Here is a 21,329-nt window from a genome sequence, read left to right on the forward strand (position 1 = left end):
ATGGTACCAAAATAAGGGATCTGTACCGTTCCAACTTTTTTGGTACCCTTTTTTGTTGGGTTGCCAAAGGGTACAGATCCAACCCCAAAGGGTCCCTTGTTTACTGTTTGCCTATTCTCCTTGAACATTTAACTTAATTAATAGCGGGCTACACTGTGTTGGGCTGCTGTGATGTCACACTATTACATAGCTGATGCGGCTACGTTTGGCTGTGGAAATGCAAGCAAGTTCAGGGTTTACCGTACCGAACTGTACCAAACTGTACTGAAACAAACCGGACCGCTTGGTGGAGACGGGGCTATAGAAGAGCCAAATGGGTCAAGGAATATAAAGACATATGTATACAGTAGAGAAATAAACACGTACCCTGATTATCACACTTCTATGTTGGGTATCTCTCTATATATAGAACTTAAGGTAAGGATTTCTACCAGAATGAACAGTAAGCCACTTTACTCCGTTCAAAGCAACCCGACTCCATTGACAAAAATTGTAATTTCACCACTCAGAACTGATGGAGCTGATGTACTGTTACGTTTCACCTGTTTGTTTATCTGTGTTATATGAGACCTGATGGTTTGAGTGTGTCATTAAAAATGCCAAAGTCACACAATAACACAAACAGTAAATCCATCAAAGCAGTGGTAGAACACAGACTGTATAAAACATGGACGTAGTCTCTCTCTGAAGAGGCGTTTTGAAACTCATTGAAGGTGGTGGCCATGTTGAAAACGTTATCTCTATCTAACTTACGATCAGTTTAGCAGCAGACAAAGAGATGGAGCTATGGCATGACTCCCTGCAAACTGTGCGTCCAACTTTGAGTCAACTATCCCTGCCCCCAAATATACACATTTCAAAATAGTTTTTAGCTTCATTCCCAACATTGGAGGTTTTCCCTTGTGGTAGACCAGCAACTCCCATATGTAGACCAGTAAAATACTGTTTTTTGTCAATTGAGCCTGGTGGCTTTGAAAAGAGTGATGCAACATCTGTTGAAGTCATACTTTCACAAATAATGTCAGACAGCTTCAATGATCTAGTATGTCAGTGGCTAAAGAGCACTTTAAGTGGACTGTTTTTAGATTTGGCCCATCTTGCTACTGCTGCCTGACGTAGCTTTTTGGTGTCAAATCTTAAGCACATCAGTCATAAAGAATGCAAATTATGTGAAATCGCAGCCTAGGTCTTTGAATTTGTCTTGCTAACTATGGATTGCTGGGTTCAGAGATTGGTACTCCCTGCAAATGGAGTAGCGGTATGTCTACAGTGAATCATTTTAGTATTAGTCATTAACAATGATTACGGAAAATAAGGTCCAGACTGAAAATAATCTTAACTGGGGGGATAAAAGGGGGATTCCAGCCATTAAGCCATTTAAAGACTGACATATTTAGCCAGTTTTAGCATCTTTAACTCTGACCGGTTAGAGATGTATCTCCATAGTGTTACTGCGGGCAGGGAGGAAAGGCCCCTCAAAAGATTAACATCAACTCTGCACATTTTAGATAGGATCAGTGGTCTGATTGGTTGACATCAAGAAGCCCTTCAGTTTAGTATTGTTGCCCTATTTAATACCAGAGGTGGAAATAAACTAAAAACTTAAAAAAAAAAAATACATTTCGATGGGACAAAATGAAACGTAACTTTGTTGTCATTGGTTAGCATTACATATTGTTAAAATATGATGTTTATGCTGTGGATATGAGGGCTGGCCACTATTGGAACCAAAAAACATTTAAAATCAGTGCATGTTGAATTTATTTGATTAAAACATACAAGAGTAGATAAACCATAAACAGATTGATAATAAATTAATTGCTGGACAATGTAAATCAAGCTCAAATTGGATCGATGGCCGTTGAGAAAAGACTGGTCCTCGGCAGTAATTTGAAAGTGTTGAGGGACTGAGCGGTTCTTCTGTGGATAGGTAACCTGTTCCACAAGTTAAGAGAAGCCGCCAAAAAAGCTTCATCCCCTCTATTTTAGAGTCTTGATCTCCGAATTTCAAAGGGGTGGTGGTTGGTGGACCCTAGTGCTCTGATTGCATGGTAAAACTGCAGGAGAAGGCGCCAATCGGTTTAAAATCTTAACAACAATCAAAAATCTAAAAGACAATCCTCTCACTATAAAAAAAATAGATTTATTGTATAAGTCCTACTTAAACTGAACTTTTAATATGTAAACATGTTAGTACAACTGAAATCATGTAAATTTCTCAAAGTAGGACCAACACTCATAGATAATGCTGCTGGGGATCGATTTACTCTTGCATATATTCGCCTCAATTGGATCCAAACTGGCCTAGGTGTTCATGCCATGCCATGCCATGACCCAGCAGTCAAACAGCATATATGCAGAACAGCAGAAGTTGCTCATGCCTCTTTATACCACCATAAGCAAGAGGGATGGTGTGCATAAGATTTGTACCAAAAGTCAAACATAGCTTTAAAGCTGTAGTTTCAAAGTTGATCTAGTAGTACAATAACTTTTAACAGGGAGAATGGTGTCCATCCCATCTCCACAGAGCGCCTCAGTGGTCTGTTTTCAGCACTATGTAACTTTGGCAGCCGGCCCTGGTTCTCCAAACGAAAAGTGTGTACAGCTTTACAGCAGCAGTTCAGCCTTCAGGTCAAAAAAAAAAAAAGCCAGTTAGCCCGTCTCAGTACTGTTTGATATGATGGCTGAAGCTATGAGACGGAAAAAGACGGTGACGGATGAAGCTAAGAAGAGAAAAAAAGAGAGTGACCAAGCAAGAAGCCGGACTAGAGGGAATACTGGACAGGCTTTTCCCACGTTAACGAGAGCTTGGCTTAACAGTCCAGGCAGCAAGTCCGACGCCGAGCCGGCTATGTCACTACACCGTGTGTTTTTTTACGACGAGTGTGCAATTACGCTTAAAGACCTTTGGTGGGCGCCAAATCAAACCGAACTGAATCCCTCCATGATGCTGCTTTAAATCGTAGCGCTAACATAATGTTGATCAAAATCACATCTGTACTGGATGACGTGAATAAATACGAGTTATTTATCCATGTAGTGCAGCACCACATATCGTGCTAATTTGTATTACGTGGCCCTTTTATAAATAATGGCTCAATTGGTATTTCTCCATTGCTTCATGTACCATGAAAATAAACCTTAAGAAAGGCCTTAACTAGTTTTCCACCTCTGGGATAGTCTTCAGCTGAACAGAAATGATCTCAACATTAAAAAATAAGAATGAAACAACTCACACAGAGATAAGTAATTGATTTATTCATTTAACAAATGCAACCAGTCCATTTAAAAAGACGGAGAGTACAGTAGGAGCAGAATATTGAAAGCGGGAAAGTTGCCCCCCTCTCTCTGTCTCTCTCTTTCTTTCTCTCTCTCTCTCTCTGCTGCTCTGCCTCCTCTGTTTGTCTTTGCATTCTGTTTCAGCCTCATTACACTTGTTTCCCCCCACTGCTCACCTTGCTCCCCCTCTCTTTCCTGTGGCAATAGACCCTATATTGTTTGACTGAGCCATCTTAAACATACATGCATGTAATATATGTGAATTATAAACATATATATCTACAGATTATGGATGTATGTTTTTGTGTGTGATAGTTACATAATGACTTGTGATGTATTTATGCATGGACAGAGATGAAGGCTGCTAACACTATGCTAACAAGAGAACTATTAGGAGATTTGGTTTTAAGATTGTGTTAAGCATTGCTGCCTTTACGGATGAAAGAGAAATCGAGGTTATCTCCTGGAACTGTTTTGTATGGAAGCCTTCCCTTATGTGTCAAGAGTCAAATCAAATCAGCTAATGTGAAATTTCTTTTTGAGCATAATCGTCAGAGAATGTTTTAGAACGCTTTCTGTGGCCGGTTTTTAATTGGTGCCGTCACTGACTGCCGTTCCTGTTCCGGTCCTGCAGGGCGTCGCTGTGGAGCTCCTGTGTGGTTCTGCCCCTCCTGGCCCTCACGTGGATGTCGGCCGTCCTCGCGATCACAGACCGGCGCTCTGCACTCTTCCAGATCCTCTTCGCCGTCTTTGACTCGCTGGAAGGCTTCGTCATCGTCATGGTGCACTGCATCCTGCGCAGAGAGGTACGTCACATGACCACCAGGCTCTTAAACGTGCATTCTTCTTGAATTTTCATCTGAGGCTGGAAACGCTCCAGGGCGACTTGACGTCCTGCTTTGATGGATGTTGTGTTTTGGAATTTATTTTTAAGGCTTTCTTTTCTCGAATCAAGAAGAACGTTTTGAACCTGCAGTTTATTAATGGCTGTGTTGGTTCATCAGTTGCTCTGTCCATTCATCCAATCAAAGTGTAACCATGACAACAGCTGGACAAACTGAAAGGATCCCCAGAGGAGGAATCCCACAGTTTTCCAGGACCCCTAAGGTTTATGTCATGCTCAATAATAATGATTATCTCAATGATAATCTATATGAGAGCAACCCATTGGAAACTTTGCACAAAAGTAATCAGAGAATCGACAAAGACCAAGAACTTTGAGTATCTTTCATCACTAGAAGTGCGCTAGAAGTCTTGTAGTAGCTCAGTCTGTATGGACCTGGGTTGGGAACCGGAGTGTCACTGGTTCAAGTCCCGGTGCATGGAAATGGGTCTAGCAGCTGGAGAGGGGAGGTGCCAGTTCACTTCCTGATCAACCCAGGGCTTAAGAGTTATGGATAAGAAGAGTGATTGATCGTTTTGGGGGCCAAAGGGCTTCATCAGCTCCACCTCTTCAGGGGGTGTTAACCCGGATTCAATGTTTTTAATCTTTTAATCGTGCCATCACTAAATTGATAACATTATTGTTGTTTGGTTGTTGTTGTTTCAACATGGTGGCCTACAGCATCATAGCTGCATGATTCTGATTGAACCAGACTTGAGTTTTGGTCGAAGGTTGGTCCAGTCTCTGTCCAACCCTGGGTCGGGCTCATTGACTGAGGACGTCTGGCAGCAGCTTTAAGGACCCGCAGCGTGTGACCTTCTGGCTACGATGCCTAAAAATTATTTTCAATAGGGTTTTTTTTTTATCTGTGGTGTAAAGCAAACTTCATGAACCATGTTTCCCCTACAAAAAAAACACACATTTAGTAAAAGCTATAAAGTAAAACAGCATAAAAGGCTGCGATGTATCTCTGTTTATTCTATAATTCCACTAAAAGGTTGAAAAACTCTGCAGCTCCGCTCTGTATTTATAGTATTTAGTATTTTATTTTGTCTAAGGAAACATACAATTTCAAATGTATTAGATCCCTGACCCAGCTACAGCTGTCAGTTATTTTTTGGGAAACCAATTAGTAGAGGTAAACTGCATCTCGACTGCTTTTTGGAGGCATCCAACCACAAGTCAAAAATTCAAGCCTTTTTTTTTTGCAGCCTCAAGAGGCCGCTTCAAGGACGTCAGACTTTTCAGCCTTCATTATTAACGACCACTTAAGTCGGTATTTGTGAACACAATGTGCCTACCTGCATTAAGTCCATGTTCTGTTCTTGTCCTCTCAGGTTCAGGAAGCAGTCAAGTGCCGAGTGGTGGACCGCCAGGAGGACGCTAACGGAGACTCAGGAGGATCCTTCCAGAACGGCCACGCTCAGCTCATGGTATGAATATGTACATGTTTGTTTTGTTCGCCTTTTTCAGGATTTATTGTGACATATTGGCACGCTTTAATACATCATTTATGGTTCTCTGTCCTCAGACTGACTTTGAGAAAGACGTGGATATTGCTTGCAGATCAGGTAAGTTCCGGGTTGAGTGTGTTTGATGTTGTTTTTGTGCGTGTGATTTGACTTTGGGGGGGAATGCTATTGAAAAGCTACAGATGTCTCTTTGTGTATTCTGACTGATTCAACATTCTCAGCGTTGTCAGAACAGATGTGCGCCTTGTCCCCCCCCCCCTCAGTTCTGCTCCTGTGTCTTACAATCAACATCACAGCCGCCTCCCCTTCACCGAGGAGCTGTTTTGACAAGGAGTTACAGCACATTACAGCTGCATAAGGCAGTTTAGCCCGGGATGATAGGAGTGGGATGAACGTGTGTGCCGAGCAGTTTCTATGCAGATGAATAGTGCTGTGTGAGTCTCTCCTACACGGCTGCTGTATAATTAAGTCCCCTCCCGACAGTGCCGCATCAGATACTGACTGTGCTCTGATATCCGCTGGGAGTGAAAAATCTGATTATCTCTGGAGACAGGATATCAAGAAAAAGCATCTGGAGCATAAAAGCTATTGAGACACAGTCAAGCCCGATGAAAAAAATAAAAGAGCAGCGTGAGATGATTGTCTTTTTTTTTCCCCTCATGTCAAATAGGAGGAGGCAACACAAGAACGATTGTGTTGAGTAGCGGTAGGACGAAATATCAATATGGCAATGTATTGTTGTCCTGACTCGTGATTCAATTAACAAATTACCGGTGCCAAATATCGATTTTTTTTTTTTTCCTTCAATTGAACAGAAAATACAGCGCTCAGATTTCCCTGACATTTCCACTCTCCACATCACTACGTCATGCCTCCTCGTGGTGGTGACATTAATGAGGGTGGTGTGGACAGATGTTCATTGGCCCAAGCAGTTGACATCTGGATTAAAAAAATAAATAAAATGATGAAAACAATTAAGACATGAAGCTTCCTGAGAGGGCAATCACGCTGCACCTCCGGGGGTTGAGAAACAAAAGTAATGTGGAGGTGAAAAAAAAAAAAGCCTGCTGTTCCTCGAGGTTCCAAAAGCTTATTATGTAATCATGAACACTATGAAATTAACATCTATGCACTTTAAAAGTATATAGCCGACAAGATGTTTGAAATCCCATGCCCACTTGTGCAGCATGAGGATCGTTACAACAGCAGGTAAAGAGTCTTAATTAGTGATTGGATTCACCTGTGGAGGTCACCACATGTAGAGAAACTCAACATGCATGTCTCACTTTGTCCTGATAAAAGTCATAGATGGATTAAAATGTCTGCATAGATAATTTATCTCTATTCGGCTAGACTATGATTCAATATGAATATACTAAATTTCTCCAATTGTATCTTGTTTGAGAAACCAAATTGGAGTGAATTAATCATGCTGCACGTCCGGGGTTGAGAAACAAAGATAATGTGGAGGTGCAAAAAGTCTCCAAAAGTCCTGAAAGTCCCGTTAACATTGTGAGAAATTCTGTTGTTATTAATAGATTGACCTTGAGATGACCATCTCGTTTTTTGAGTGGGTCCAACACAAATAACACAACAAGCACAACATGCACACAGAAAGGCTCTCACACGCCCATCCGCCCACATATTCCTCCCGCAAAGCCACAGCACCCACACAAAACCATCATAGGTAGATGCACATGATGACACATTACGCCGTCAAGAAAACAAAATCTGTAATATTAAAGAGGCAAGAGGACATCACCATTGGAAGCAGCAGCATGATTTCTAGGGTCTAACATCAGTGTTTGAATGTTTATGATACATCAGAGGTGAACATTTTTACAGTCCGCTTGATGTGATTAGATCATGGCTTCAGGGTTAGGAATTAATTTTTCATTCATTCATGTGTTATGTTATTTTGATCAATTTCATTCCTCCATTCTATGATGTAAAGGCTCAAATATTCTTACTTTTGAACCACGCGTACACGTAGACAACCTGCTGCAGCGTGAACGTAAATGTTCTCATATGCGTCTGAGTACAACGCGTGTTACTGGAGGATTCCTCTAGAGGGAGCACACCACATAAATCAAGTAGCTTAGAACACCGAAGTAGAGATGATCTGTCGCTGGCTATTTTGGCACGCGTGTTTGTTGCTATGCAACGGCAATGACGCATCACAGTGCGGGTAGTTGCAGACTCGATGTTTAAACTTTTTTTGTTGTAGTGGCTCTCTGGCGCGTCAGATGACGTCATTTCCAGTCTCATCACCATACAAATCTCTACACTGCCCCTAGTGGTTATATGCATACTGAAATTAACGCGTGCACAACCAACTCTCTAAACCTCCGCAGGATGTGCAACGATGATGTCATGCGTTAGCGTACGCATACTTAAAAGCAAGTTTACCCAGGGCTTAAAAGTTATGCAAACGTGAGAGTGATTGATCATTTTGTGGGCCAAAGGGCTTCATCAGCTCCACCTCTTCAGGGGGTGGTAACCCGATTTCTCTGTTTTTATTCTTTTAATCGTGTCATCACTAAATTGATTACATTATTGTGGTTGTTTGTTGTTGTTTCAACATGGTGGCCTACAGCATCATAGCTGCATGATTCTGATTGAACCAGACTTGAGTTTTGGTCGAAGGTTGGTCCAGTCTCTGTCCAACCCTGGGTCGGGCTCATTGACTGAGGAAGTCTGGCAGCAGCTTTAAGGACCCTCAGCGTGTGACCTTCTGGCTACGATGCTCAAAAATGATTTTCAATGGGGTTTTTTTTTTTAATCTGTGGTGTAAAGCAAACTTCATGAACCATGTTTTCCCTATAAAAAAAACCCCACACATTTAGTAAAAGCCATAAAGTCAAACAGCATAAAAGGCTGCGATGTATCTCTGTTTATTCTATAATTCCACTAAAAGGTTGAAAAACTCTGCAGCTCCGCTCTGCAGAAGCTCACTGCTATAAATTACCATTAAGTATTTAGCTTAAGGACTTTCTTTTTAAAGCCTTGAGATTTGCATTTTGGTCGTCACCATCTGGTTGTTTATCCTGGGGTTTTTTTTGTGTTTTTTTTCCCCGGTGGTTGGGGCCCAAAAGTCCATATTTTGACAAACGAGACACACACATTGTAAGCCTATTCCTCCAAATTAGATCTAGTGAAATGCAGAAAAGCCCTGAAGAATAACCTGGTTTATCATCTGTTATACTCTTAATGACACCTTTCCTTACCAAGTTAAGATTATGTTGTGTCGATGAAGAGCTGAAACTTGTGATTGATGTTTGCTGAGGTAATAAAATCACAGACTTACAATCTGACTTCACTTTGCAAAATAGGAGTCATCCCTCGCTGGCTACTGGAAAGAGCGCAGGTTTGAAATCTCTTCAGCGTTGGCTACACTTTTATATTCCAGGGTCATGTTTTTAGGAAGTGATTATTTGTAATCGTTTTTTGGACAAAAAACGTTTTTCTAAAGATTTATTTTTGGGGTTTTTGTGCCTTTAATTGAGAGATAGGAAAGTAGATAGATTCAGAAATCAGGGAGAGAGAGTGTAGGGAATGACAAGCAGGAAAGGAGCCACAGGTGGGATTCGAACCTGGGCCGCCCGCTTGGAGGAGCAAAGACTCCATACAAGGGACGTGCGCACTAACCACTGCACCCCCAGTGCGCCTCCCCCCCCCTCCTTTACTTTCTCTTTTTCCAGCTTCTCGTCTCAGACCGTCTCTTGTCTTTCTGTCGCCTCCAGGCACTGTGAAGCGCTCCTCTCTTCAGGGTGAAGAGAAAGCCTCCGCTGGGACCCTCACCCTTCAGAAGGGTTCCAACTTCAACACCATGCCGGCCAGCATGGCCAAGGTCCACCTCCAGAACGTGGCCGACTACACCAGTCACACCCTCACACTGCGCAGGGAGAAGGGCGCCGCCAAGGGAATCAGCACCGAGCTCCCCGGGGCCAAATCCATCTACATCTGTGACGGGGAGCTCTTCAAGCAGCTGGATGGAGAGCTGCCGCGGGGGAACGGCGAGGGCAGCAGCTCCGACGGTCCGGGCAAAGGCCAGGGTTACGTCATCCTACCGACGAACAACACGGGCACGATGAAAGCGTCCAAAGCGGGGAAAGAAGATCAGGCGGCCAAGTACAACATCGGCATCGAGCAGCTGCCGCAGACCAGACTCGTCCACCTGGTGAACCCGGTCAGCGGGGAACCAATGCCTGGATTCGGGCTGAAGACCCTTCCTGCCGACCAGATCAGCGTGTCGTGCTCTGACAGAGACTCGCCCGCACACAACCTGCAGACCATGCCCAGAGACCCACAGGTGGCCAACAGTATGGGTGATGGAGGAGACCCCGGAAACTGCGGTGTGATGTCCAAGAGTGAGACCGTCTCCACGTTGTCCATGAGCTCACTGGAGGTAAGACGACCGAAGATCTCGTCAAAAGTTATTCATTCTCTGCACTCACAGCTCACAACCTTAAACCAGACATGCATGTTAAGTTTTGTTTCGCTCTTTGATGCTTAATTCTCAGGACCACCCTTCAACACCCCGACCTTTGTTAATGTGTTTTTTACGGTAAATTCAGGATTACAACAGTCACGCCATACTTAAAATTCTGCCGATCTCAGTTGATCTTTTTAGACTGTTAGACAAAAGTATTACTTTCCTACTTTAAACACTTTCAAATCAAAGTTTTTAAATCTTATGCCAACACTTTCTGTACAGATGGTAGATTGTAATGCTGTGTATTTGCAAGATTTAGGCAATGCATTTATGATATGCAATGCCCCTCCCACACACACAAAGTTGATACTACCTAGCGTACCACTTGGCCCCTATTGGCCCCCCAGAACCCAGTTTTGTAGACAGATTGGTAGCAAGAGAGCCAAGACCTCTCTGTGGTTGCCAAGTGGGAACATAGCTTCCCAGTTGTTTCGTCCAGTTAGTCATATGACAGCTGACAGTGAGCTCCAGCGTCCCTGAGCCCTTCTCCGTCCATGCCAGCTCTTACCACCCAACCTATTCACACACAGAACTGCTTTACCTTACCTTCCTTATCACAATGCAATCACAGGCCAAACATCATAACCAGCCTCAAAAAAGGCCTAGTCTTCATTCATGCTAGTTCCAGGTTTTGACAACGCTGATATTAGTTAGATTACCAATTGGCCCCTATTGGCCGCCAGAACCCAATGCTGTAGACAGATGGGCCAGCAAGAGAGCCAAGACCTCACTGTGGTTGTCAAGTGGGTAAACATTGCTTCACAGTTGTTTCCTCCAGTTAGTGATATGACACCTCAGGAAGGTGGGACAGTGAGCCAGCTCTTACCACCCACAGAACTTCTTTACCTTACCTTCCTCATCACACTCAGCCCAAACACATAACCAGCCTCTAATAGACCTTTTCTTCATTCATGCCATTTCCAGGTTTTGACAATGCTGATACTACCTAACTTACCACTTGGCCCACTTACCACCCATAACCCAATGCTGTAGACAGATGGGCAGCAAGAGAGCCAAGACCTCTCTTATGGTTGTCAAGTTTGGAACACCTCTACCTAGCTTACCACTTGGCCGCCAATGGCATCCCCAAAACCAGAAAGCAAATATTCCAAAAAAGAACGGCAAAGAGAACACAACAGAAAATGGAAAAACACAAAGAAAGTCTGTAGAGAGATCTTTGGAAGAGGACAGGGGAAACATGAAACATGCGATTTGAACGATGTGATTTGAATACATATATGAATAAAACTGTAAAAGGAGATGCAGAATGGTGAGTACGACGTGACTGTTGTATGAATTGAAATGATTGCTTTGTAAAGGGACATGCTAATGAGTTTACCATGAGAGTTCTGGTGTTTCTTCACATCCTCACCATGCATATTGATCATTAGCAAACCTGCCTGTATGTGTTCGTGCCATTACGCGAGAGTTCTTCTCTTACCCCATCCATATATCAATGTTTGTTCTACTTCACATCATGACGGTTTACTGTTTCGTTCCTCATCTGTTGATTTCCTTTTTGATACAGCCATCAAGTCAACAACAGCCACAAGTCGTCTTTTTTTCCTCCACCTCATGTATTTTGCATGTTTTTTGGCCACAAGCTGTGTTTGATCGATGCAGCGTTGGCCCAGTGTGAAAATTGTCAACTTGGGAGCCAGACAATAATCAACTAAATATGAATTCACAGTAATTAATATCAAGATTATTAATTAGTCCCCTTCTCCCCATCCCCGAGCAGCTCTGAGCTTTATTTCTTATAGGCCCTATGATCCTAAATAAACAGCAACAAGCCCACTTTATCGCATTCATAACACGAACACTGCATCACAGGAAGTATCTCATCTGGCCCCAAGTAGGGACCGCCTCTTCATAGGGTTAGTTTTCACTCCTCGCTCCTGGTGCAGACAGCAGTGACGGGACGAGATGACACAGTGTTCGGCTCACAGCTCGCCGCCCTGGACATCTGCCTGCTGGTGTGTCGTTTCACTCCGGGGCAAAAAAAAAAAAAAAAAAAAAACACGCTTCCATAATGCCGTGCGAGGCTGCAGCTGCCACAGCAGCCCGAGGAGCCCTGAAGGTCAGGCTTCCTCGTTCACCACTCGGTGATGGAGGACTCAAAAGGTCATTCGGTTACAATCTGTTTCGCAGCAAACTCGCGCCAACAGGGTGAGGAAAGAGACCAGCAGAAAAACCTTTATTTTTCCCTCCCTCATGACTCACCACTTTTTCCTGTCTCGACTGGCTGACGTGGAGACACACGTTCAAACAGTTAAACGCTGGAGCATTCTGTCTGCTCACATGGCACGCCGTGTCAAAACACATCTTTAATCTCTCTGTCTCATCTCCCCCCCCCAGAGACGAAAATCACGCTATGCAGAGCTTGACTTTGAGGTAATTTTTAGTCTCTTTGATTCCAGAGTTTTCTAGACTTAAGAGCAAAACAGCTGATGTCTCTTGGTTAGATATTCAGACCTCTACATGTGTGCAAACATTTTATTAGATCTATTCAAAGTTTGGGTGTGACTTCAGCCTGTGCTGTTTGCCTCATACATAACAATGCAATATCCCTGTGTAGAAGATAATGCACACCCGGAAACGCCACCAGGACATGTTTCAGGACCTGAACAGGAAGATTCACAGTGCAGACAAGGATAGAGAGTCTCCACCTGTTGATGCCAAAGCTGCCAAACGATGGAGCGTGTCCTCTGCCAGCAGCGACAAGACCAACATGAGTGTAAAGAGTTTAACTTTATTCTGTCCCCCCCCCCCTCCCCTCCCCTTATATCTAATGTTGTTCTCCTTTTCTCTTATCATTAACACAAATCGCCACGCTTGGGTGGAGTTGACTGTTTAATTATGAGTGCAGCCGTTGAAATAGATTGCATTTTTAATCTTCTCACAATGTCAGTGCCAGAAGGAATTAGCTGTGGGGGGGCATCAAGGGGCGTAATTGTGGGGTGGGAATACAAACTACATGTACAAAATTAGGCCCGGCACACGTGGTCCCTCCAAATGTGACACATTTTTAAAGGTTTTATCAAATCATATCAATCAACTTAATATAGTTTACAAGTGACAAGGCAGTCAAGATATCAAGTTGTCATCGGTGAGCTTTTCAGCCGAGACTGCAGCTCAGAAGTGTTCATGTAAGCGTATTTATTCATTAGTTATTTATTTAGAAAAGTCTCTTCTTTCATTGCCTTGCCCAGATATTCTCAGCATGTCTTCATATTGAAATAGACATGTAATACTAAGTGCATTCTAAGGGCCAGATACACTAAGAATGGATTGCGGCCGGTTCAAAACTTGTGCATCATTTGCTCCCGCTATCTGCTTCGTCTCAAGGTCTAATTCAGACAGCAGAGAGCGCCAATGATATTCAGGCGACAAACACGCCCAGAAGTTGTTTGCTCTTGTTTGTTTTTTTATCTGAATGTCGAGAGGAGCTAGTCTATCTGCACCTCAGTCCTCTCATGCTGACAGAGCTCTTTCCAGTCTAAAGACACTTTCTTAATACCTATTCTTTCCTCTAAAAAGTTGGCTGCGTCTTATACATCAATATACCAATATAAAGCGCAGACAAACGGTCTTCCCCAAGAGTGCAGCCGCTAAAATCACACACTGAACGTGAGGTGATGCTTTTGAAAATTCATCCTCATTCATTGTGTATTGCAAACTGATTGCAATCTGTGCTGGGATACACAGCCATACACAACTGGCTGGCTCTCAAAAGCCACCGTAAAGCCTCACCATCCTTTTGTGGATTCAAGCCCTTAGTTTGCTGCATTAAATTAACAAAACCTACAGTCAGAAATGGATGACATACAGAGACGACTTTAGTCCAGTGGTCCTGATGAAGTGCTTTTTGTTGTTCAGCACAGCAGATTAATGAAGGATTGAAGAGACCCCCATTACCCCCCTTTGCGTTTTCTTGTATGATATCCTCCTTGCCCCTTCAAGATAAAAAATCTTTACAGTTACCCAATAAAATCCCCCTCTCTCACCTTGGACTGAAAGCCAGTTAGACATCTACTCTAGTCTGGCCTTGACTTTGACCATCTCTCTTTAACTCTGATACGCTAACGCCGTCTTGGCAGCAGATGGTTGTCATTTCCTTCTGCTGCAGAAACTTCGATCTCTCTCCACTTGTTTAACAGCTTTGGAGTCAAACTGTCTCTAGATTGGAGCCTCTCAGGTCAGGGTTACAGCAACTTGACGCTGATACAGAAGCAGAAATGAGAGTGAGATATTTATTGTAGCCCTGCAGAATCACACAGTGTTACCACAAGTTGAAGAGGCAGAGAGATCAACTCCCACCACGCTGGATGCAAGATGTGTTTTTGAGAATGTGTCTCAGCCACATTCATGTTTAAACCCATGTTAGCATGTTGCGCAGTTCTTTGTGCACGAACCAACTTTGGCCTGAATAAGAAATCAACCATCCATTATACTGAGATTTGTTCATGGTAATAGGAGTACTTCGAAATGGTAATAGATACATTTGGATTTGAAAACTGCTCATTTTGAAGCTGGAGGTTATAAATGTTTAGCTTCGCTTAGCATAGCTTCAGTCAGGTCACTTTTATTTATAAAGCAAATTAAAAGAACCACTGGAGTTTACTCCGGGAAGTTTACAGAGAAGGCAGATTCGAATCTCTCAGAAGAAATGACTTTTGAAATACAGTTTGAAGTTTTTATTTTATTATTGTGTCATACCTACATTTCTATGCCCAGCTTACATGGGATTACATGACACCATTAATTTAGACGTTCATGGTGGATCAGAGTCGGTCTATTCATTGGCACAAAACAAAAAAGAAAGCAAAAGCAAGACAAACACTAACTAAACAGAATATCTTGTCTTCTTTCCAAGCTTTTGAGACAAAATTAGCTTGGTGTTTTCGAGGTGTTTTTATTTCATAATTGTCACATTATATCACATTGCATCCAACCGTCATGTTGTCATTTCAAGTCAACTGAAATGATGGAGTTTTAGTTTACATTGAAATGATGCAACCGTAGGTCACACCGTCATCCTGTCAGCTTCCATATGTTCAATAAAGTTTAAAAAAAGAAAAAAGCCAAATAATGTGAATAGTCCTGGAGACCCTTTGACTGTAAATATCAACTTCTCTGGTGTAAATATTGTATAAAGCCCCTACTCCATTAACAGTTTGTTGGGGGATTCGGGGTCTTTACATTGAACCTATAGCCGTCTCCTGGCTTCACTGAAAAAAACAAAAAAAATAAGCAAGAGTATTTGTCAATTTATTGTAAAAAAAAAAACACCCCAACTCTTTAAGCATATTACAAGCAACATTCACCAGACCAGTCCAAAAAGCAGCTTGTAATTAAGTTTATATAATCTGCCAATGCAGCAAGCAAAGTTCCAGCAGTTACAGTTTAGAAACGTCACTCCCCCTTCCTATTGGCTCGAGGTGAATTCTCCGGAGAATATCCTGCTGCGTTCTCACTTCAGCTCACTCGGACTTGCTGCGGAAAAAAACAGTCCTAGGGGTCTGGCAGGAGAAACTCCGGGTGAAGTCAGTGTGAAAAATGTGGCTGTTTGCGTTCACATATACAGAAATATCCTGAGTTTTTCAGGAGTTTTCTGCAAGTGTGAAAGCCCTATAATATTGATAACAAGACAAAGTAAATTCAAATTGCTATCTAAAAGATATATTTACTTATTAAAAGCAATTCAAGCCTTTTGTTCTTGTGCTTTTATATCTTAAAATAAGATGCTCATCTGGACGTGTCAGCTGAAAGTGTAATATGTGGTTTTACTAGAAAGAAGAGAAAGTCAATTAGTCTGTTAATATTTGAGTTCATAGTGGAGGTGAGGACAAGAGACCTGCTTATTGATTTCCGAGAAACTAAACGAGAGGACTATCCTTTCCATTACCACAGCAAAGGTCACGCAATATGTTTGAGATTATTCCAGAAGAATGACACGTCTATTGGAAAGACACAATTATGGGTAAGAGATCTCCCTGCAGCAATTTCTGGTGGGGGTCTAGGTCAGCTTTAACCTCAGGAAATCTGACTTCAGCCCTGAATTGAATGACAAAATGCTCCAGACTTTCTTAAGAGTAGAAACATTCTGAATATGAATGGTAATAAAGGCAAAAAGATTAAAAAAAACAAAAAAACAGATGAGGTAAAGTAGGTCCTTCTAAAGAACTCACAATATAACTTCTGAATTATATCACACATGTGGCTGTCTCAGAAAACAAGCGTTTTTTTTTCTTCTCTTTCTTCTTCCCCTCAGGACAAGCAGCAGACCCCAAGTAAGAGGGCGTGGGAGGGCATCAGGAAGACCCACTCCCCCCCGTCCTGGGTGAGGAAGGACCTGGAGACGGTGGCGGCCTCCCCTCTGGAGCTGCAGACGGTGGAGTGGGAGAAGAACAGCGCCACCATCCCTCTGGTGGGCCAGGAGATCATGGACCTCCAGACGGAGGTGTGACCCAAAACTGTCCGGATTCATACCCCACAAGTCTCCTATTTGTTTTTCCAGACAAACAAGCAGACACCCCCCCCCCCACACACACACACACTGCCCTGCTCTGTTCTTCTACCCGAAGGGCTGGATGAAGCCCACCGCGAGAACGTGAGGGGAGAAGGAGGAGGAGGAGGGAGGAGAGAGAAGAAGTTGAAATATCAGAAAAATTCATGAAAAACTGATTCAAAAGAGAGGCGGGAACATGGCGTCTCTTTCTGTGTTCTTTTTCTTTTGACGTTTGGACGGTGTTTTTTTTTTGTTTTTTTGGTCTGCTGGTCATCTTTTTGTGTATGATCTCAGATACCTTGACGGCCCACATGTGGAGACGGGATTCTGCAACTATATGTGCATCATATAGTCATGTAATAAAACAGCATAGCAACGGTAACCATGCGATGTTTACCCCTGAATTAAACGAGTACAACGTAATAATCATGATCATGTTTTTTTGTTATTTTTTTTTACTTTTGAGAGTATCGTTGCCTCTCTGTTCTTGCTCTCTCTTTCTCCTGATGAACGCTGATGTTGAAACGATGCCTCTGGACATGTTTCCTTTCATTCTTATCTTCAAATGGGAAAACAACAACAAACGTTTCAGGAGGCAGACTACCAAAACACACACCCATGTGCCCCCTAAAATGCCGTTTTCCTCCCTCCCCCCCCCCCCCCCCAGCGTTACAACCCCTCCTGAAAACCCTGCTGGCTCTAGAACCTCTGTGACCCTAGGGGAGGGGGAGGGCAAAATCAGCCCTGCGGTGACAAGAAAGGGTGTCGACATGAGTCAAAATGGCAACCGACGGACACCTCAGAGACGCCAGAGAGCGGGCCGGCGGGCTTTGCACTCTCAACCTCAATGCCGCGAAAACGTGGACGTCGGCGTCGGTGCATCCACGCTGTTTTGGGGCGAACAAGCAGGCCGGGTACAGTGAATGCAAAATTAATGGTCGAAGATGCAAAATGAAAAGGGTACTTGTGTATGTATGTGTGTGTCATGGAAGAGGAATATATGAGTAGCTCTATAAATATATATGGTATGAAGATGATCTGGGTTAATGGCGCTCGAGTTCATCGGAGGGTTGCACACAGAGAAAGCACAAAGGCTCACTCAGAGTCCTGATGTACAGCATTGTAATTATTTCAACAGAGTTCTACAGAATGGATTTTAGCCTATAAATATCTTTCTTACTGTGCTTGGGGATAGTTGTTCTCATTATTATTAATATGAACATGATTATTCTGATACTGATCCTCCCGTCCCCGTCCCCCCCCTCCTCCCCTGTCCTTTCAGGGTACTGGACTATACGAGTGTTCTGTATCGCAATGTAACAGTGTGTGTTTTGATATCACCGCCAGTCACTCCCTCAGATCTGTATTTGTCAAAAAAACCCTGACCTCGGACCCCTCTTAAACCCACTCCCACCCTGCCACACATGCCCCCTCCACCTCCTCCTCACTCCCCTTTTTATTTTACTGGGGTCGCCTCTTTGTTAATGTACAGTTTTCAGAGCACAAAATGAATGTGTCTTATTTCTAATAAAAGCATATAAGCATACAATAAAAAAAAACAACCTCCCTCTTCTTGTTTTTCTCAGATTTGTTTGCGCAAAATGTTTTTTCATCATGGTGATTGCAGCCGGATGCAGAGACGTGTTTATTTTGAAACTTTTGGCGCCCCCTGTGGAGTTGGGAAGGCACTGTTAATCTGCACCTGTTTAGCAAACCACACGAAGGCATCGAGGCTTTGATGATCTCTCTTAGAGTATTTTAATTTTATTTCGGTCTGTTTGAGTATCCAGCTAAAACTCATCACTGGAGCATTAAAATAAGACAGAGTCACTTTGACTGAACAGTGCCCCCTGTGGCCTCAGGTAGGAATGACAGTATTAGAAAATGTAACTTTCTATTTGAGGTAAAACAAGGTAGAGTCTGTTGCTTGTATAAAATGTGTTATTACAACAATGTAATGTATGCTTCAGGTATGATAGTCAGGGGCGTGTCCAGACTTTTTTGAACGGGGTGGCCCAACTGGATCACTGACTGAAGCATGGTGGCATGAAGTTTGTGTTCACACATTTATTCATTTAGTTCATTTATTTCTCCTTTGTGTCTTAACGGTAATCAAAATTACTTTTAAGCAGGGATGAAAGTAGATTAAAATTATTGCTGTTGCTACTGCAACCTTCATCGCTTCATATTGTTCACCTCTCCTTAGTATTTTATAGGAAGAATGTTGACTTTTTGATCCAGTAGATGTCGCCCAGTACCAGCATGAAACCAAAACAAACTGCTGTTTGGCGACAGCTCCACTATCCTGAAGCCTACGCTCTCCTCCACCAACACACCTCCAACCCCTCTCCACTCGTGTGCGCATGAAGGAGTTATCAATAAGAATGCACCATAATTAAGTGCAAGCCGGTGACAAAATGTTCCTTGGTTCTCGAGAGTCCTGCATTGTTGTGTTAGCAGGCTAATGTTAGCACATCTTGGTTAGCTCGTAGCTTCATATTGCACATAAATTGACATGGAGTGACCCTGATCTAAAGACACTTAAGTGACATCCTAACATGCAGTAGTCCTTGACTAAAACAGCATTATACACAAGGCCGTCCCGTCCATGTAAACATGATGTAAACACAGTGCTGACAACAGTACAGCTGGCTGTACTCGGGCGTCTCACTCATTGTAGACAGTTATGACTCAGAGAGACATTTACAGGATATACTTGATTTCTGCTGTATTTATGTGTAAAATGTTGCACAGTCTTCCTTTAATACCTGGAATAGAAATACATTGGAAACACTTGACATTGTGTATAGCTAAATGTTTGTTTTCATGCTAAAGTTTCTAGAGGAGTTAGCTTTCAGTTTTTTATGGACTGATTATTTCCTAAGAACGTCTCTTGTGAAAATAGGTCTTTACAACTTAAAGTACTGACAAAACAAAATCTACACTACACTAACATACAAAGAAGCTACATACTACAAGCAGTGACTTGCAACACAGACTTAAAAGATAACTTAATGTCCCGCCGTTGGCAAATAGCAAATCATAGTTTGGGGAATTTTCGGTGGCATCTTAGATTGCAAGGGGGGGGGTCATGTCACCCCTGACCACTCCTCTGGACATGCCCCTGATGCTAGAATATCACACAGTTAAGCAGTAACATAAGAGCCAAAAAGTTAGTAAACTCACTGAATGATTTTGATACACAGCGGTATGTATGATTGAAAAAGGATATCAAATTCAGTCATTGTTTGCTTACATTTAATATTCTCTTCAGGGGGATTCTGGTGTTTCTTTTCCTTTCAAACTCAACTTGAAATGCCGCAGAACGCTGCAAGGCTGCCAGGGGAGTGCTGCTCTCCATTGCTGAGAGAAGAGAGCCTCAAGGTTTTAACGTCCTGCGTAGAGGGTTGAAGAAGTCTCGTAGATTTATTTGGTTTCATACTGACAAACTGTCACGTGATTGGAAGAACAAACCCTTTAGCAGACTTATTCTGAGATTACTCCAACATACAGTTACCTCATTAGCTGAAACTTTGTCCATGTTTAGTATGGGCATCAGTGTGAGTTTTAAAGTGGGGGTCAACTTTTATTGTCTAACTCGTAACTCACAATGAATATTTGGTGTGAACACATTTTAAAAAGGCTGTTTTGACAGCTTGATAATAATCGCCTCGTCTGACAGCATGACAGACAGACACATAAAATTATTATTTAGAAGTAATCAATCTTTGTGTTGATTATCTTATTTACATTTCAAGCTCATACGAAGACGTTGGCATTAACCTTATTTAGTTTCATGACCATTTCAAAACTCCTCATGGGAGCTTTAAGTAGATTGAAGGAGGCCAAACCTGCATTACTAAAAGGGTCCAATCAGGAAGCTATGATTCAGTTGACAAGTAGTCAAAAGCTGTCCTGTAACACTGGTCAATAAATATCAAATTACAACTTTACAACACTGAGCTAATGAAGTCACTGTCATGGTCATTAATGGTGCAGCTTTTAAATGACACAGTTATGCAGAATGATGGTGGGTGTGCTGTTGTCGTGAATCTGTCAGTGGGCGTCATCAACGCTGATTCACAGCTTGGCTCCTTTTCTGACTTTACTGTGGATCTGTCACTGCTCCACTTTGGTATAGAGGATGAAAAAGGAAAATAGTGCAGACAGACTTGGGGATTAACTCAGAAATACCATAACATGAGTGAGAGTGTGTTGCTTATTTTCTTATCATTGTTTGAAGAAATGTAGTAAAGTGATCTTGTTTTTTGGAGACAGGAGTGATCATGTTTGGACAAAATGAGGCAGCTGGAAAAGTATGGAGCCCCTAAAGTGCCAAAATGTTGTTGTTTTTTTAAATCTTATGCGCACAATAATTATTTTCCTTACTTTTTGGGACTTCAGGGGATCCGTAGAAAAGAGTTATTGGTTGACAAATGCTATATTATCAGCTAACAATGGCACTAGCTTTGTTAGCAAAGTGTGTCTGCAACTCATGGTAACTGATATTCATTTAAATGCTACTGTTCAACAAAATGTTCTAGAGTACTTTAGAGTGTTTTCAGTTTGGCCTAGACAGCTAACTGTAGTAGTAGTTTTTCAAACCCAAGCTAGCCACATTCTGAAGAATAAGGGCCCTATTTTAATGGCACAAAGCAACGTCAAAAGCACGTAGGACACAGTGGTTAG

General features: G+C 42.5%; 1 protein-coding gene across 12 annotated transcripts in view; it reads left to right on the forward strand.

Annotated features, from left to right (window-relative positions):
• Nucleotides 1-18,203, forward strand: part of adgrb1a (adhesion G protein-coupled receptor B1a) — a 154,505-nt gene extending 136,302 nt beyond the window's left edge. For 11 of the 12 annotated variants that reach the window (XM_061049649.1, XM_061049650.1, XM_061049652.1 and 8 more), the window contains 7 exons: nt 3,914-4,085; nt 5,500-5,595; nt 5,694-5,733; nt 9,378-10,042; nt 12,488-12,523; nt 12,708-12,866; nt 16,404-18,203. In XM_061049649.1, the coding sequence (XP_060905632.1) occupies nt 3,914-4,085; nt 5,500-5,595; nt 5,694-5,733; nt 9,378-10,042; nt 12,488-12,523; nt 12,708-12,866; nt 16,404-16,598 (1,363 nt within the window). In that variant the 3' untranslated portion in view covers nt 16,599-18,203. The remainder of the gene's footprint in view (nt 1-3,913; nt 4,086-5,499; nt 5,596-5,693; nt 5,734-9,377; nt 10,043-12,487; nt 12,524-12,707; nt 12,867-16,403) is intronic. The other variant, XM_061049655.1, reaches the window with a different exon arrangement.
• The last annotated feature ends 3,126 nt before the right edge of the window (nt 18,204-21,329 follow it).

Source organism: Labrus mixtus, chromosome 11 (assembly GCF_963584025.1).
Source record: "Labrus mixtus chromosome 11, fLabMix1.1, whole genome shotgun sequence".
In the NCBI taxonomy this organism is placed as follows: Eukaryota; Metazoa; Chordata; class Actinopteri; order Labriformes; family Labridae; genus Labrus; species Labrus mixtus.